Raw genomic sequence first — 19,584 nt, forward strand, 5'->3', positions numbered from 1 at the left:
CATCAATTTGTCAAGTTGCTCCGATGAAATGAACCTCACAAGCAAATATGACATCACCTTAAGACAAAGCTGTGGATACTAGCTAGTACTGTGGACAAGGCCACCATCAGAATATCAGTACACACTCTCTCTCTCACTTGAAGTGAGTATGGGGGAGTAAGGACTTTAAGCTACTATTTGTAATTTCTCTCTTTCTATGTGTATATAGTATGTAAACTGTAAACATTCCAAAAGCATTACTATCTCGCCCCCCTCGTCCGCTTCACATAAATCAGAGTGGTCACTTAACGCACTCCCACCCACTCATTCCTTCAATCATAACACCTTACCCCCACCCCCCGCGCCGTCCACCCCCACCCCCAACACCCACACACACGCCCGAAAGAATTCATCCAAAAGTAAAACTTCTTTTAGAATGAATTTAACTTATACAAGGTGATTACTATTCTAAATAAGCAATTAATACAATATATTATATTATATATAAAAGTTCACTTAATGACTTATAAGTTTGATAGTAATTTTTATACTGCCAGCGTATAAAAACTAAACTCTCTTTCTTTAGAGTATAAATATAGTGCTCGTCATAGAAATTAAGTGCGTACATTATATCGTGTGGCTGAAATTCCGAACTAACATTTGCGCTTATCAATAAGTAAAGTCTCATTCACACCAAATATTTACAATAACTAAACAGTTTAATACATATGATTAATCATTGAGTCCGTTAGTTGATCGTATAATATAAACACTTAGTGCAACTAAATTTTTACCTTTATTTCTTTTCTTTACTAATTTTTTCCTTCTATGATGGTACTATATACCAGTTAAGGTGGTGTTCATTTTTTGGACATACCCTATTAATTACATTAGGTATAGATATGCATGACAACAATAAATATCACTATATATGATGATCCCGTACTCCCACTACTTCCTTCAGTCACTTTTCATCCTTCATCCCACCCCCACTCCACCCCACCCCACGCCTTTGCCCCAATACCGACCAGACCAGTCCAATCCCATCCATCTCTTCACCTCTAATATGTATTGTTTTGTACCTTTCCTTTCTTCTCTCCAAACTCATACCCTATTTTATCCTCACTCTCTTACTAGCCTTTTCTTCCCTTTCCCCCCATCTTTTGACGGTCTTTTCAACTCTTACTAGAATTTCATAACATGAACATTAGACATATTTCTTGATTTGGACACTTCATAATTAACTCTCACCCATCTTCATCAGCTTGTTTTCTTGATTATTCTTTTGGTTCAGAGCTCGTCTTTGATCCGTCTCTTCTTCGATCCGTGATTCCCGGCCTAAAAAAAATCCTTAAAAATGTCACTGGACATGACATATTCGTCTTCCTCGGAACGTGTTTGCTATGTTCACTGCACCTTCTGCAACACAATTCTCGCGGTACACTTCTTCAATTTGTTCATCTCCTCAAAATATTTAAGTCTTTTTAAGTTCTATCATGATTGCATGTTGGCAAATAAATTTAGATCGAATCATTGGAAAATGAAGTCCATTTTCCGAGCTCATGTCTAAATATGATGAATAAAAGTTCAAACATGTTTTGGAAGTAAGTCTTTATCGTTCCATCTTGTCTTGATTTTTAAAAGCAAATTTTGTGAAATTCAACAAAATTTTGTTAAAATGAAGTCTTCCCTTTTACTACAAGCGATAAGGGGTAGTGTGACTGTTAATTGGAGAGACTGTTCTTGAATTTGTAAAATTGTCATATTTTATGCTAATTTTCAGATAATTGAAAAAGGTGTTTCATTGTTTTCTCTTTTTCCTCCTTCCCTAGCTTGAATTTTGAAGGTTAATGGAAGGAAATAATAATTGAGTTGAGATCCAGTTAACTTTTTCCAATCCCTATCCAACAAGTATTTAATTTGACTTTCATCATATGCATATCTAGGACTAGATCTCTATATTAACGGTTACAGATATATATAGGTTTCAATAGGGTTCTTATGAATAGTTTAGTTTTTTTTTAAGGATTCAACTAGACGGTCCACCATTTAACAAGTTCGTTTCTTTGTACAAAAGACATAATTGGAGTGTTTAATTGCTCATAATTTGGTTATCATTTTCCTTATAATTTTTCTTCAATTTATTGCTTGATCCTCTTTTCCCTTATCAGGTTCGTACTACTGCGCTGATCATAAATAATTCTACTAATCTTCAGACCATCAAATTCTTTTTCCTGAATATAATCAACTCATAAGATTTCTTTTTTCTTTTTCCTCTTCTCATTTTGAATTGAAGAGAGAAAAATGATGATGATAGTGTCATCTAAGTTTTACATCAGAAATTAAAGAAGCTGCAGCAGCAGATTACACATTTGTATTTCTTTGTTTAATTTTCAATGATATTTTTTAATTGGCTTACTCATTATGTATTTCTGTTCAGGTCATGTCATTTTCCTAGTTTAATCTCTCTTTTCTAGTGACTGAGCAAAGGTCAGAAAAAGTCAAGATAGCACCGAAAGGAAAGGAAAAGAAAAGAGATGAGTCCAAGAGGCTACTTTAAAGGAAACTCCTTATAATAGTTATTACCGATGAAAGGGAAATTGGTAATTCTAGAGTTTCATCCTTAGCCTCTTTAATATTAGTAATAATTGTAGAAGAGAAGGAGGACAAAACAAGGAGATTAAGAAGTCATGAGCTTTGGATTTTTGATAGAAATTTGTGATGTCGTAGGTAATCTGGGATTTTTTATAGAAATTTGTGAAAACAATTTCTGACAAGTACATTTTCCAGGAATTCTATCGGCAGTCCCATAGAAAAATAAACAGAAGAAGCTAAATGTTAGTTCATAAAATACATAAATGAAGTTGAGGCTAGTTCACTTGATGAGTTTCATGCCTTCCACAATTGAGGTCGAGGATTCAAACCACATTTCTTTCCCTTTTCTCCCTATATTGGGTATTTTGTTGTTGTTGTAAATAAATAAAACACATAAATTTGTCTTTTCCCTCCCATTTCTTTTCCTATTTTTTTTTTTTGGCTTTTTTGTTTTTCCTCTTTCATCGTCGTCTAAGGATAGTACATGGCTTAAATTAACTACTAGTAAAGTCTGCCCCCATTTTCTTTACCCTCCTTTTTATTTATAGTTAAACCCCATTCCTTTAAAATCTTAGCCTGCTCTCTTTCTCAATTGGTCATGGGGGTGGAGCTACAATAATGAAAGAGGCTCAACAGGTTCTCTTTATCTACAAATATGATAAAAGTATTTTGTTTTGCATATCTATAAAGTGTTGAAAATATCCTTAACACATATTTTTTAATTAAATTGTTTTAGATTGCAAGTTTGAATTTCATCATATGTGACATACATTCATCAACTTTTTTGAATCTCCTAAATAGAATCCGCCCCTAACTCTAAGTCAAAAGTACACAGAATGTGTGTCTCAATTTGCCAAATATAACTAGCTCTTTTACTGCAAATAGTAAAATCTCGTTAGGTACAAACGGTGAACTCTTTAAGGATTTTCCTGGAAAAAAGTGGGAGCACTTCCATGCTATTATATGCTTGCCAATTAAATAGTTATTTTTCTTGTTGTCAGGTTAACGTTCCATGCAACAGCATGATGACAATAGTGACAGTAAGGTGTGGACACTGCGCAAATTTGCTTTCAGTTAATATTGGATCTTCTGTTCAGTCTCTTCCCCTTCAAGATTTACAGGTATAATATAAGTATATATGGCTGTTACTCCAGAATCATTTAATTAAATTTTGTGTTCTCTTCATTTGGTTCTTTCCTTTGATGGGCAAAAAAGTATGTGGAGATAGTAATTTAGTAGAGCATAATACTAGGTAAGTAGTAGTATTTATTTAATTAATGCATGTCAAGATATGCCAAAAAAACAAAGAACGAGTTTCCTATCAAGTCACCTAGATACTATATAACTACAGATAACTATCTATCAAGTAATATTAATAACTTGAAAAATAAGATTGATTATGTGCTTGTATAAAAAATTACACTATTAATGCACGTAAGTTAAATCCTTTTAACAAAGGTTATGGTGCTAGTTTCTGATTCTTCATTTCTACCTTACAGAGTTCAAACTTTCATGCTTTGTAAATAGCTTTTCTATAGAGTAACGGAGGAAGAGGGAGGCGGTATGGAAGATTGGTCCATTCTAAAAAGCTGAGTTTTTCGGTTTGGCCCCTCCCCCTCTCCATGTAGTCGGAGTCCTTACAAGTCCGTCTCCTTCTTTTGTGAAATATATCAATACACGAGCTCTAACTTTTGTAAAATATATAATAAACTAGTGTAATTAAATCATTTGCTCTTGCCAATATTGTCCTACTCTCTTGAATCATTCAGATGTCTTTTTATTTGTGGAAAAAGGCCGGGGTTTAAGGAAATGTCATAAGTATTAATAATGATCATATATATGGCTTATAATTTGCGTGAAAGAAGCAGCAGAGACAAGAGTTGACTATTGAAGATGGGAGTAGAGGCTATGGGTCATCATCCTCTTCTACCAATTGTCACAGATTTTCTCCCATTGCCGCAGATGATCAACCTAGAAACTCTCCTATTCGTCGTAAGATCCCTCTTCTCTCTAATATATGTTATTCTACACTTAATTATGAGACAAAAAATTCGTCTTCTTTTCTTTCTTTTTTAATTTAAAAGAGGGACTCTCACGAGAGTCTCCCGTGCGAGCCTGATTCTTTTGCATCAACTAAGTTATTAGAATGGTTCGATAACTTGAAATTCCATTGATAATTAATCAGTCCTATCACATTATGCATAAAAAGGAAGCAACAAAGGTGCAAGAGAAAATGATAGTACAATTATTCGATGAAGATGCTTGAATTTAAAAAAAAAAAAAATGAAGATGCTTGAGGTCTTTGATGATCTTGTAACTCTTTAACCAAACAAGAGAAATTTATCTAACTGAAAGAATTGTGTACCATATCATCAGCTGGACCAGTTGACATGAAGTTTCCTATGATCTGAAGTTGATTGTGACAATACACTTCTACCCAAATCATCTCTAATACCAGTTTCTTGAAACATAGCTTAAGCACCTCTGTGTTCCTTGCTGCACCCCTTTTTCTCTTAGGTCCTTTCTTGGAATAAATAGGTTTAGCCTTTAATCTAGATTAGTAGATCAGTGGGGACCGGACGGTGACAAAACCAGAAATTCATACAAAATGATTCAAAAAAAACAAGTGTGTCAAACCTATAGGACTCTGAAGCTAAAGACCTGAATTAAAGCAAATTTTGAACTTCCTCATTCATCATTACACTAGAATCTTCGCTTATCTCAAGGAGATTCAACAATCTATATATAGCAAAAAGAATCATTTTTACCATATTAACACAATAACAATTTTCAGGCGAATGGAATCCAATTCTCTTGCCTCCCTTTGATTAGCTCTCGCCCTAATTTTGGGTACTAGATGGTTAAACCGACAAAAGATTTAAAGCTAAACATTGAATGCTTAACCACCATTCGAACTGCTACCTTGGCCTAAAGTGGTGCATCATTGTTAAAGGTAGTTATGGGGAGTCCTTGTTGCCAAGACCTAGCAGCGGTGGAGCCACATATTGGCCCTAAGGTGGTTAATTGAATTCCTTATTAAGAAAAGTACATTATTTGCATAGGGGAATTTTTTTTATGCCAGTGTATTTATTGTTGAATCCCATTTAACACAAGAAAATCTTTCTACTTTAGTGGCAAATAAAAGGGGCTGGGTTAATGTATTAGGTTATGAATTTTACTTCCACTGAAATGCTTATAGGTGTGTGAACCAAGAAGGAGTTGTAGTCCAACACAGAGTACATTCATTTTTATGCTAGCTAACATTAGGTTTTTGAATTTGACCTTTTGCCTATTTGATAAATTTCTGACCGTCCAATCGAAAACCTTTAAATAATAAGTGAAGTGGCCCAAGACATCATAAATAATTTCTTTAGAAACCTATACAACTGATTAGGGACAAATGTAATTTTTGTCATACTTTATACTTAGAAACTAACATATATCTCATCAACTCATGTAAAATTGTTTTACATAGACTATACTTTTTTTTTTTTTTAAATAAATTACATCCATCATTGGATGCGCATCTTATTTCTTCCAGCAAAAACTTACAGGAATCACCATTGAGTTCAATGGAACTCTATAAAGTTGCCAGTACAAGGACTAGCATATATACAAAAGCAGGCTTAACTAACAAAAAAGTTGGCCTTATCAATCTAATTCTAATACTAGGAATTTGAGATTTGTCAAGATGATATGCTCCTTTTGATATGCCCGGAATTTGCTGCCAGTTCTGGAAAATAAGTTTATCCTTATTGTTAGCACCAAACTTAGCAATTCAATCCGCCACTTGATTGGCTTCTCTAAAACAATGCTCAACACTACAGCTCATTTGGGACATAATTTGCAGAATGTCATCAATAGTAGTCTTGAGTTTCAGACTATAATTTATTGTGCATAAAATTTAATGGTTTAGCTTCTGACAATAAAATTATTTCACTAAAAGTATCTTATAATTTAAATTTAATGTGTTCCGCCTTCAAAGTTTTATCAAAGAACCCTGCACCATTGAAATTATGTATTCAAATATTTGTTGAGATTTCGGTGGTTTTTCACATATCAATCTCTAGTCTTAGCCATTGATATTATGTATTCAAACATTCATTGAAATTTCGTTTTTCACACATCAATATCTAGTCTTCGCCATTGCTTTTCACATATCAATGTCTAGTCTTGAAAAATGTTGAATTCAGTTGAACTGATGAGCATATGGTTCATCAGCCTTTGACTAACTCCATTTATAAAACAATGCAGCACCGGAGAAAAGACAACGAGTTCCTTCTGCCTACAATAGATTTATCAAGTAAGTACTTGAATTATTTTAACTATAAAAGTAAGATATGTGTGTTCACTTATGCAAATCTATGATGTTGTGAATTAATTAAATGTGTAGGGAGGAGATCCAAAGGATAAAGGCAAGCAATCCTGATATTAGCCACCGCGAAGCTTTTAGCACTGCTGCCAAAAATGTAAGCTATATATACCATAGATTGAGAAAAAGATAGAGATTTTCATACATGAGAATTGAAAATAATAATTTTAGCTCAAAATAACTTTTGCTATGTGGATTAATAGGCTGAGCCATAAGAAGAAATTAGAAGGAAATGAAAAATGAAGTTAAACAAGTATACCAAAATTGCATAGTAGTAATATTCAAAAAGTAAATGCTTGAAGGACGGGACGTAATACTAGCTTATTTCCTCCATATCAAGATTTAAATTACATACATATGCCTTCTGTTATATTACTTCCTTTATTTTCTACCTTCATGAACTGTTAGTATAAAGGGAAATGAGCATTTGTATTTCTTACTTAAAATTTTATGCTCCTCTCCTAGTATATGCAAGTAAGAAAAACAAAAAGAGATACTGTTTTGACCTTACCATGTGGATTTTTAGGCTTTCCACAAGAAATCAATGGTAGGGACAAACAGAAGAGGCACTAAATAGAACAGTGTGACTAAAGCTTTATCTATCTGAAGATTTTAATTACCTTTTTGGTATTTACTGTATGGTTGCAGTGGGCACATTTCCCTCATATCCACTTTGGACTCAAGCTGGATGGCAACAAGCAAACCAATAAATTGGATCATGCAGTTGCAGGAGAGGGTCCTCAGAAATCTGTTGGTCTCTATTAATAAGATCTATATTATGATCACAAATACTATATACATAATATAATATATGTATAGGTGAGATATATAATCTCTCCAAACTAATAAAATGTTTAGCTCTTTTCAGCATCATCCCTTTTACGGCCTTGGATTCCTTGTTCCTTTTTTTAATTAGAATATGTTGTAAGTAACTATTTTCTGTGTTTACACCAATAATATACGCTTGTTTATTACTCCTATTATACTATTTTCATTTGTTTGTGTGAGCACCTAATATTTCTTTCAAATCGTTACTTTTAATTTCAATTAGGTAACTGATGATTCAGAGTATATGCAATGAAGGTGCTCTCATTTAACTTGTTTGTAGACGGGAACTAACAAACATAACACATGTTAATGCCCATAGGTCATGTATTAAACAACATATTTAAGTATACTACACACTGACATTGTAAGCTTATGACAGCAGGTTATAAGATCAGCAATGAAATATTTATTTACACATAGGGATACATGAGCGATACGGATTAAGGAATTCTTGATACAATGAACTAGCTTCTATAGCCAATCTAGATTAAGCGGAAGGGGTCGTTTGGTTGGTCGTATAACGATAATAATTTCGGAATATCCTATGGGATTATTTTATCCTATATTGGTAATGGGTATTATTAATTCTCAGGATTATTTTATCCCACCATTTAAGATAATAATTTCGGAATATCCTATGGGATTATTTTATCCTATATTGGTAATGGGTATTATTAATTCTCAGGATTATTTTATCCCACCATTTTAGTATAAATGGTGGGATAAGTTATTCTATATAGAAGGTGGGATAAAACAATCTCATGGGATATCCGAACCCATGAGATATCCTTGTCTAGCCCATCCCCCAACTAAGCAACCCCTTAGAGCATTAGCCAAATAAGAAACGGATCAAGGAATTCAAATGAAGGGATTAGAACATAAAACGTATGCCAAAGGGATTCAACAACTTATATATATTGGGAAAAAATCATTTTTAGAGCCCGTTTGGATTGGCTTATAAGTTGCTGAAAATAGCTTATAAAAACGTTTTCGGCTTTTTTTGAAATTTGGTTGCGTAAATTATAAGCCATTTTGTGCTAAAATAAGCTTAAAAAAATAATTAGGCCCGTTTGGGACTTGGCTTAAACTTCTAAAGGCAATAAGTGAAAACGAACATAGGCCAAAAAAAATAAGTTGGGCTACCCCAACTTATTTTTTTTTGGCTTATAAGCTGTTTTCAATTTATAAACTGCTTTTTTAAAGCTCATCCAAACAGGCTCTTAACCTATTTACATAGTATAATTGTTCGGGCTTTGGAACCCCCTTGCACCGTTCTGTCTCCACCCCTAATCTAAACTAGGAATTTACTTGATGTGGCGCATGATCTATTACATGTTAGTTATCAGATATATATATATTACTCACTAATACTTGTCATAAGAATTTATCTATAGTTATCTTATAAATGACTTGATTCTGGCATATAGTATCTATTTAACATAATAAATGCAGTAGAATTAAACAGTTAAACTCTAAAATATAATGATATAAAACCAACTACGGTTATAATTACAGAGCCTAAAAGGTGATATGATATGTTGCATGTCATGTCATATCCAAACAGTACCAATCAACTAGATTGGTCATTGGCTCAAACCATCCTCATTCTCACACCTATAAAAAAAAAATATTCGAGGGTATCACAAAAATCCACGTTGTTAGAAAGATTAGATTTGAGGCAGCGAAATCCGAATACCAAAGTCCAGATGGTTATATATACAAAGGAAAAGCGTACAAATATGCAAGGCTGGCTTTAATTTTTTTTTTTTTTTTTTTGACCTTTTTAGTCCTATGGTATTCAAAGGCTAAATTTCCGACTAGTTCAAATAGTGACAACTAAACCTACTAAGGGGTAATTAAGAGCCATTTTGAAGGTTTGAACTCGAGGTTTTTTTTATTAAGAAGGGAGAAATTGCCAGCTTCTACCCAGATAAAAAAGTTGAGCGTCTTGCAAAAAAAGTTGCTTCACTAAGTAAGATAAAGGCAAGAATCAAAATGTAGCTGACTGTACACTCATGAATGTAGACAACACCTGTGATGGAATTTTTATTTTTTATTTTTGGGGAGGGCTGGGCCGGGGGGGGGGGGGGGTTGATAGTAACAGTTCATGTGTTCATGAGTCACAGTCAGATCAGATGATAAGAAATTTGACAAATGAAGGAATGGGGACCAATAAAACACCGAATTTGATGGTTCTGCTAATCTAACGAATGAAAATATCTCTCGTCTTTATTCCGCACAAACACACAGCAGCTTTAAACGAGAAATGGGATATTATTGTTTGGTTTTATGGCAGCAAAAGTCATGCACGCTATTTCTTCCATTTTTGGTATCTATGATAGAGAAAATTCAGTAAAACTATTCGTAGATGCGTCATTGCGTGTCAAAAATATTGATTATAATATACATTTGTGGGTGTGAGATTCCGTGTTTATTTGTTTTCTCTTGGAATCTTATAACAGTAATTTTGTGTGGAGGTGCTCATTTTATGCCTTGTGTATGGCATATTGTGAATTAACGTGTAAGCTTATGAAAGAACATAAGTGCATACAAAGCCTATAATTTTGTGAGTTTTTGAGATCTCAAAAAACTATATTAAATAAACAATAATTGTTCCTCTTTGATAGCTTAACCTTTAAGATGATCACGTAATTCAGCGTCTTATACTCTAGCTTTAACGTTACTATCCACCAAAAAAAAAAAATGTTCATGTGCTTACAACAACAATAACATACCAAGTGTAATTTTACGGGCGAGTCTGAAGGGTAATTGTAGGCACAATTTACCCCTATCTTGGAGGTAGAGAAGCTGTTTTCGAAAGACTCTCGGCTTAAGTAATGCATATCAAAGCAATTTTAAAAAACAAAATACAAAAGTAAAGCAAATATAGAAAATAATAGAGAAATCATTACATAGAATTCAGAAAAGGGAACCGTAGCAACAACAACAAAAATGTTATAACTCAACCAAAAAACAACATATAGTAACAGAAATTAATCGAAGGAAAAGAAACTGCGAGACTTATGCTACTGGTATGCAAGGAGACAACACTCTACTACCTATTAACCTTCTACACTAATTCTCGACCTCCATATCATCTTATCTACACTTATATCCTCAGTAAGCTGAATATGCATCATGTCATGTCTAATCACCTCTCCCTAATACTTCTTCGATGAACCTCTACCTCTCCTTAAAGTTTAAACCCACCATTGGCAACCTCTCACACCTCCTCACTGAGGCATCTACGCGTCTCCTTTTCACATGCCCGAATCATCGATCTTACCCTGGCTTCCCTTATTTTGTCCACCACGGAGGCCATCTTTTCTCGGATATCTTCATTCCTAATCTTATTCTCTCCTAGTACGCCCACACATCCACCTCATCATTCTCGATTCCACAACTCTCATCCTCTGAACATGGGAGTTCTTAATTGGCCAACACTCCGCCCCATAAATACCACATAGTTGACCTAATCACCGCTCTGTAAAACTTGCTTTAAGTTTTGGTGGTACATTCTTATTCTTGTGACTCACGAAAGCGAGCCTCCATTTCATCTACCCTCACCTACGATATGTGACATCATTAGTGATCTCTCCATTTCTTTGAATTCAAAAAACAAGATACTTGAAACTTCAACGTTATTATTCATAGAAAAAAATGTTCACGTGCTTGGAATAAAAAAGAACCAGATATGCAAGTGAAGGCATTTTGACGACGTATATATTTGAATAAATATAAGTGACACATCTAATAGTTTAAACTTTTAGGCAAAAAGATTATACAAGTACCTCTTCACATATATGCATAAACTTTGAGTGTACCCAAGATAGATAGATCCCGAATTGCATTATTTTGAAAACTGAATTATTTACTAACTTCAATATTAGTTAGTAAATTAGTTTTTGTAACTTATACTATAGACGTTAGTACTCCTCAGTTTCAATTTATATGATGTAACTTGACTGTACATAAAATTTATCAAATAAAGAAAAAAAAAATTGAAACCTATGGTCTTAACATGTCATGAGATTTTTATGGATATAAAAATATGTCATTAATTAAGGATAACTGGAATGTTTAAAATTAGTCTTTTTCTAAATAGAAAGATGACATTAGTTTTTGAACGAATTACAACAGGAAAATTGTCTCACGTAAAATAAACAGGGTGAGAATTATTTAAATTTCCTATTTCATGTAAATAAATTCAGTAGTATTTTCTAATTTATCATGTTTATCATACGCCCCTTCAAAATAGTATTTCTGAGCCAAAGAACATCAGACCAAATAAAATGTTTTTGACGCAAAGACCATGCTCAATTTACGGCTGAAGAAATATGAAACCATGAAAGAGAAGTTGTAACATTAGAATGTGAAATGCATGACAAAATGTGGTCACCAAATATAACCCTAGCTAGCACCTAGATTTATAAGCACTCAACAAGTGAAAAGACCACGTACTATAAAGTGTCAATGACTTCTGACAAGAGTGGACCCAATCGTGGAACCCTCAACTACCTTTATTTCTTTTGGCATTTCTTTATCAAGTGGAAACCAATAATTTGAAGAATTTTTATGCTTGCAAGTTTTAAATGTTTTGGTGAACAATATTTAGATATATAATTTTATCTCAAAAATCAACTAACAAAAATTCCCTCCAAATTATTTCCTTTTCTTTAAATTTTTCTCTAAAATTTTTGGTGATGCATTTTAATTATTACTGTACTCCTTATTCATTATTTTAAATTCACTTGCGCAATTTATCTAAATTGCATCGGATATGTTGATTTACTAAGAGAGTTAAATATGCTCTACCAGAAAAGATTTATTCCAGTTGAGATATTTAATTAAGAGTGAGTCAGTATTATGATTATCCAACCACCCCCTTTGTTGGTCTCTTATATATTCTCGTTATTTTGAAATGAATCAATAAGAGATCAGATGGGACACATAATCATGGCAGGAGGAATTAATTGGATTATTCCGTTATAAAAGGAGGGATTAAATTTATTAGGCTTCATATATAGATAACTCCTTAAAATTATCAGTAGGTTTCATTCGAATTATGATTTGTTTCAGTTGAGCAACTGAACACATATGTTATCTCTTTTAATTATAACCATGAGCCTCAATACACCATAAAACCTCTGGATGTTCCAAATATGTATAATTAAAGTAGATGACATATTTTATGTGGTAAAATTAACTATTTAATAGATGCTTGACAATACGTACAATTTTTTTTTTTTTAAAAAAAAAAATTGCGCCAAAAGTGTCTTACAAAAATATTTTATCATGTGTTCAGGTGCTTAATTGAAACGAATCATAGTTCGAGTGTCTAAATGAAATTTACTTGCAAGTTTAAGGGGTTGTCTATGTATTAATCAAATCTATTACTATGTGTTTCGTTAATGATATTATCTAAAATCAAGATAAAATTGATACTATAGTCATGGATATATGGATAGATAATCCTGATTATAATCCCATGATAACTTAGTTTGAACCAAACGATCCTTAGGGATGTGGTAGGATAATTAGGATCTCTTCAGTCTTAATTAGAAGTCTCAAGTTCAAATCATAGAAAAGGGAGCACTTCAATTCTTAGCAGGGAGTATTTCACCTTCTTAGTGGTCTATTCTTGTGAATATGAATTAGTCGAGTCAATAGATTCAGATACTAGATAATTTTAAAAAATAACCAAGGATTATGGTGAGAAAAATGTGATCCTTCAGACAATAATCAGATACTTAGGGTTTAACTCCTGAAAATGAGAAAATTCTAATAGGAAGCGTTTTCCCTATAATGAGCATTGCATACGAATTAGAGCCTATTTGGTTTAGCTGATTAAAAGTAGATGATAAGCATTTTCAGGTGCTGAAGCTAGTTTTATAAATAAGCAGTTACATGTTTACATAAAAGTATTGAAATTGATAATGAGCAATTAGTGCGTTTGGCAAAAAAGACCGGTAAGCCTCTTTTATGTCAAAAGGGCAAAGGTGCAAATACACCCCTCAACTTTGTGATTTAGGGTAGATATATCCCTTGTTACAAAAGTGGTATATATATATATATATATATATATATATATATATATATCGAAAAAGGGCAAATATACCCTCGAACTTTTAAAATTGGTGAAATTTAAAAAAAAAAAATTATTTAGGTTATTTTTAATTAATAAAAATGTAATTTACATCGTTGAGCTTCTATTTTATTAGAATATTAATTATATTTTTTTATCACAACCTGTAGTTAAATTTCTTGATGATCTCTATTACTATTACTATTATTGCTGCCTAGAAAAAAAATCACTCATGCATTTATTCTCCTTCTATCTTAATTGCAGCGCTAATCCTATTCGTATTCTCTATAAATATTTATTTAAATATATTTTTTGTATTAACATCACACTTATAGTTATTGTTATGTTTCTATGATTACTTTACTATTACAATAGATAAAACTATTTACCAAAATATTTTGTCCCTCTATATTATAAAAATCGAGAAAATCTATTTGAAATTACTATATTCCCTAAATAAACCAAATAAAAAATGTCACCAATTTCCTAAAGTTTCTACCCAGCCCATAATCCCTTTCCAACTAAAAATCCCCAAAGGCATCTTACCCCCAAAACCAAATATGCATAACCCGTTGTTATTTTTCAAAATTCCTAACACCCCGTCATCTCTAACTTTCCTTAAAATCAAACATTTCCTGATTCTGGTTGAAATCCCACAGCTACAAAATCCCTTTGTTTTGTGCCTTTTATAGTCTTTCATTTATTCTAGTTTGATTTTCTCTTTTCAATTCCACTTTCTTTCCTTAATTCATTCACCTTAATTTCTTACTAGTAATCATAAAAATCATAGCATAATATCTGCCTTAATTGAGAAATCGGAACTTTCCGCTTTTCATCTAATATGCCAAGAACAAAATGACAGAAGTTTGGACCCGATTCTATTTGAAAAATCTGTCCAAGTTCAAGATTAATAATAATAATAGTAGTAGTAGTAGTAGTTGTAGTAGTAGTAGTAGTAGTAGTAATAATAATAATAATAATAATAATAATAATAATAATAATAATAGTAACAGAGATCATCAAGAAATTTAACTACAAGTTGTGATTAAAAAAATATAACTAATATTCTTATAAAATAGAAGCTCAACGATGTAAATTGGATGAAAGGATGGACAAAATTGGGTGTCAACATGGGCTGTTAGAAATAAGGGTATATTAGACCCCATAGGTGGATGACGGGGTATTTGGGCGGCTCAAAGGTGGATGTCGGGGAGTGATTCGGGGAATCAAGGTGGATGGAGGGTATTTTTTTGCACCAATTCTAATAGTTCGAGGGTATATATATATATATACCCCTATTGTTACAAAATGGTGCAAATATACCCCCGCTATTACAAAATGGTGCAAATATACCCTTTTCGCTGACGAAATTTTAAAAAAATAAATTATTTAGGTTATTTTTAATTAAGAAAAATGTCATGCGACTTTAAAAAAAGGTCTAACCATTTTTTTTAGTAGACATACTTTTCTAAAGCCACATAGTAAATTTTTTCTGGTGGGTCGGGTCTGGTTCGTTTTAAAAAAAATATCTCCATGTATTTAAAAAATAAGTCTACCCATTTTTTAAAATGAACCAGACCCGACCCACCAGAAAAAAAAAATACTATGTGGCTTTAGAAAAAGTATGTCTACTAAAAAAAAATGGTTAGACTTTTTTTTAAAGTCATGTGACATTTTTTTTAAATTAAAAAATAACCTAAATGATTTTTTTTGTTAAAATCCCATTACGAAAAGGGTATATTGCACCATTTTGTAACTGCAGGGGTATATATACACCAGTTTTATAACAAGAGGCATATCTGCTTTAAATCGTAAAATTGAGGTGTATATTTGCTCCTTTGCCCATGTCAAAATGATCGTAGTGTCCTTAAAGTTATTTATAAACAAATATAAATTTAAAAATATTTTTGTACAAAAAGGACGAATGATGGAAATAGAGTAGAGAAATAATTAAAATACGTTTTCGGAAGAGTATTTCATAGATTACAAAAAATATTAGGGATGAATTATAAAAAATTTGGTCAAACCAAAAGTGCTTATTAACTGTAACATTATAAGTTAGGGTATCCATGTTGTGGCTTTTAACTGATTTCTGCTTATAAACACCTGACTTATAAGCACTTTTGCCGTAACCAATCACGCAAATAAATTAAAAAAATACTTATGAACTAATTTAATCAGCTTATAAGCTTAACTGAACATCTTAATCGGACTTCCAAAATGAACACGGAAATTAGGTGACAAATTATTTTTTTATTTTTGAGAAAAAAGAGTTTGGCTTTAAGGCTGCCGAATCTGTAACGTCAAATCATGTTGTTGGTATTTTGGAAGATAGTGAGGGGAGTGGGGGGCTATACCGAGTCTGAGAGTGTAGAAAGATAGGTGGGTATACTTGTTTTGCTCTTCATTTATTTACTCTCTACTCATTTATGTTTTGATATTAGAGTCAGCACTAGTCTGTCATGTCAACATACTGGCCATAGGAGTAGCCAGCTTTTATCTTTGTCCTTTCCCATTTGCCCACTTCATTTCTTTGCTCTATTTATTCAGACTTTCTACAATGTTCCTCCCTTTCTCTTTATTACTTTACTATTTAAGCATGAGGTGAGGGATTCCTTTGCTTCCAGTCTTGGATTGCAATCAGTAAACACTTCCATTTTTCTTTTGTACTAGCACTGCAACCCTTTTCACCTTTAAAATGCAATTTTAATTAATAAACTTAGGGGTCATTAAATTGCAAGTTAGAGTTATGCATGTATTAATACTAATGCAAGAGTTAGTTATGAGCGAATTTATGTATTATTTTATTTAGAGTTTAGTTATTCATGTATTAGTTATTTCGTCTTTTATTATGCATAAAAGGACACACAGATTCTCTCATAATTTATACATGTACGTATTAGTATGTGGATTTCTAAAATTCAAACGCCATATATTAGATGTGTTAAATTTTATATATATCAAAAGAATGCTACCAAACATGATAGTAGTACTTATGCATGAATTAATACATGAATAACTTAGCTCCTAATAACCAGCAATCAAATGACCCGTTAGGGGTGTTTGGTTAAGAAATATGCAAGAATCGTAATACAGAGATTAATAATGCATTATAATCTAGAGAAAACTGCATCAGACTTATTCCAATTCATTTGTTTAATATTTTCCTAAAAATGGAGCTAATAGGGTTGTAGGTACATGCAATGCCTAACCCTAATTCTCAACATTGCCTGAAGACAATAGAGCTGCTACAAATGTGCGGTCTAATAGGTATTCTTGTGATCATCGTATTTTTACAGGAACTCAAATAAATAGTCCTCCACTATTTAACTAGTTCATCACTTGTACAAATATAGAACAAGAACTTGCTTACTTTAGTTTGTTATCATTTCCATTTGATTGTTTTAAGTCAATAGTTCGACAAATGGGAGTCATTATTCATTTCCATTTAATTGATCTGCAGCGTATATATCACTCACTTCCCTTTTCTCGTAGTTCTGCGCTGATTGTAAATCATTGTCCTGCTATTGTTGCTATTCAACTCTCCACCAAATATTTAAAAAAAAAAAAAATGAAAAAGATGGTGGAATTTTGTGTTCCGGCAAACTTCATGCATTTGTCCACTGGATATTCAAGTCAGAGTTAAGAATTTTTAAACACTTTTCGTCTTCTCATTTAATTGTTTGTTCTGTTGTTTAAGAAAATCAGAATTCGTAGAAAGTGTTCTTTTATCATTCATCAACTCTTCTTATCAAAAGAACCATGACCACTTGGAAAACGCTTTTGAGCTATGGATATATATATATATATATATAAAGAATTAATCTAGAAAAAAAGGAAAGATCTAGTGACTCCTCCAGTAACATTTCCAAAAGATCCTTTGCTTTTCTTCTAGTAAATAAGTGTATACCGTACGGTTAACATTTTTGCTCTTTAACATATCTTTTTGAGATGCTGCTGGATCTGGTAAAAGAGGGAGGCATCTTTAATAGAACTGTAACCATTATGACGAATCCAATATATATTCTCCCATGATGTTCAAGTTTCGATTTCACATTTACAACCCCTCAGGTTTCTCGTGAATGAAAATGGCCTCTTGAAGGACACATTGGAAAATTTGGCAAATCATACGTAGGACTGGGGTTAAAAATAGAAGTAGGATACTAAAATAAGGTAGGCTATTGTTACGTTCTGATTCCCCTTTCCTATCTTCAACTACTACTCCTTAATTTCAAACATTTGAGCTTATGGGTGCGTTTGATACGAAGGAAAATGTTTTCCACAAAAAAAGTTTTTCAGAAAAATAAATGGGTTTCTTATTTATATTCTTGGCCAAAAATATTATCCTAAAAGTATTTATATATAATCTAGACAAATACTATGGGGGTTGGGGAGTGGGGATGGAGCGAGTGTGGGGGGTGGGGGTGGGGTGGGCTGGGGTTGAGGGTGTGGGGTAGCGATGAGGGTGAAGATGAGGTGAGTTCGAGGGCACTTAGGAGGAGACAATCAATAATATGGAATATCTTGTAGGACTTGTCTTCTCTACTTTCTTTAGGGAAGATATTTTTCTTATTTTTAAGAAACTTATTTTCCTAAAAAAAATATTTTTAAATTTTTTTAATCTACCAAGCATGAGAAAATTGAAAAATACGAAAATACCTTATATTCCTCTTTATTTACTACTGTTGTAAGTGGATATCACATTCGGTATCACTTGCATAAACTGAGATTATCCGTCCTCATACACACCAATAAGTCTTGCAAGACTAACCGTGCTCAGGTGCGAAGGATTATTCACCCTTCACGAAAGATTTCAGTTCGAGCCCCGAGAATGAAGATAGCAATTTACCCGCTTAACAAGTCTACCTGATGTGGATCGAGATTAGTAAGGCTAATGAATTTCGACTATCAGATGGTCAAACCGAAACAAGAAATCTTGTAAGCTGGTGGTTTGGTTTTTAAGCTACTCATTTATGATCCTATCACCCAATATCAAGAAGGGTGGTCTAGTCCAAATTATTTAAAGATAGTCAAGAAAAATAAAGATTGTAGTGCCTTTTGGGGTTTCCTATTATAGCATAGACCCACCAGATATTGAAGATAACTTTAGGTTTAATGAGATTCAACAAGCACCACCACACTAGCTAAGATTCAATCTCTTTCCCATTTTCTTTACTTGTTTAGAAGATTGAGCACCTATAACAATAACATACACATACACGGTACACGTCTATGTATAGGGCGTGTTTGGTTGGCCAAAATGCTTTGAAAAGTATTTTCTCTGAAAAAATAAGTTCCTTAAAATCAGAAAAATGACTTCCCTAAAAAGTAGGGAAACAGGTTCCCTATGTGATACAAAGATCAGTCTCCTCCCCACCCCCAACCCAACAATAATGTACTCCCCTTCTCCCAAATCGCGTGTATACCTAAATTTCACTTCGTCCTATAGCAATGTATAGACAAACAGGCCTAACCTGTATATTAAGTAGCTGTACTTGAGAAACTCTGTGATATAGGCTAGTGTTGTGCCCCAAACAGTTGAACTTAACATTAGATGGGGCTAAATCCAATTCCAAAAATAAGCAACAGTTTCACAGGCCTCTTTTATCTTAATTCACCATCAAGTAGCTTGCTTTCTCACTTTAGTAGTACGACCCATATGCTTTCAGAGGTGGCGATCGAAGCTGGAACCCCAAGGTTGCACAGTGGGATTACCAAAATTGTA

The 19,584-nt window shown here is 32.9% G+C and overlaps 1 protein-coding gene across 6 annotated transcripts; it reads left to right on the top strand.

The window, feature by feature from the left end:
* Positions 1–961: 961 nt before the first annotated feature.
* LOC132052668 (putative axial regulator YABBY 2) lies at positions 962–7,926 on the top strand. 6 transcript variants are annotated; one of them, XM_059444311.1, is made up of 6 exons: positions 962–1,417; positions 3,576–3,695; positions 4,437–4,566; positions 6,829–6,877; positions 6,968–7,043; positions 7,595–7,926. In XM_059444311.1, the coding sequence occupies exons 1-6, from the start codon at positions 1,337–1,339 to the stop codon at positions 7,709–7,711; spliced, it is 573 nt and encodes a 190-aa protein (XP_059300294.1). In that variant the 5' UTR covers positions 962–1,336; the 3' UTR covers positions 7,712–7,926. The 6 variants fall into 6 exon arrangements, with proteins under 6 accessions (XP_059300294.1, XP_059300295.1, XP_059300296.1 ...); XM_059444312.1 differs by having other exon boundaries at positions 963–1,417; positions 4,440–4,566; XM_059444313.1 differs by having other exon boundaries at positions 963–1,417; positions 4,443–4,566.
* The last annotated feature ends 11,658 nt before the right edge of the window (positions 7,927–19,584 follow it).

This window comes from Lycium ferocissimum, chromosome 4 (genome assembly GCF_029784015.1).
Source record: "Lycium ferocissimum isolate CSIRO_LF1 chromosome 4, AGI_CSIRO_Lferr_CH_V1, whole genome shotgun sequence".
In the NCBI taxonomy this organism is placed as follows: domain Eukaryota; kingdom Viridiplantae; phylum Streptophyta; class Magnoliopsida; order Solanales; family Solanaceae; genus Lycium; species Lycium ferocissimum.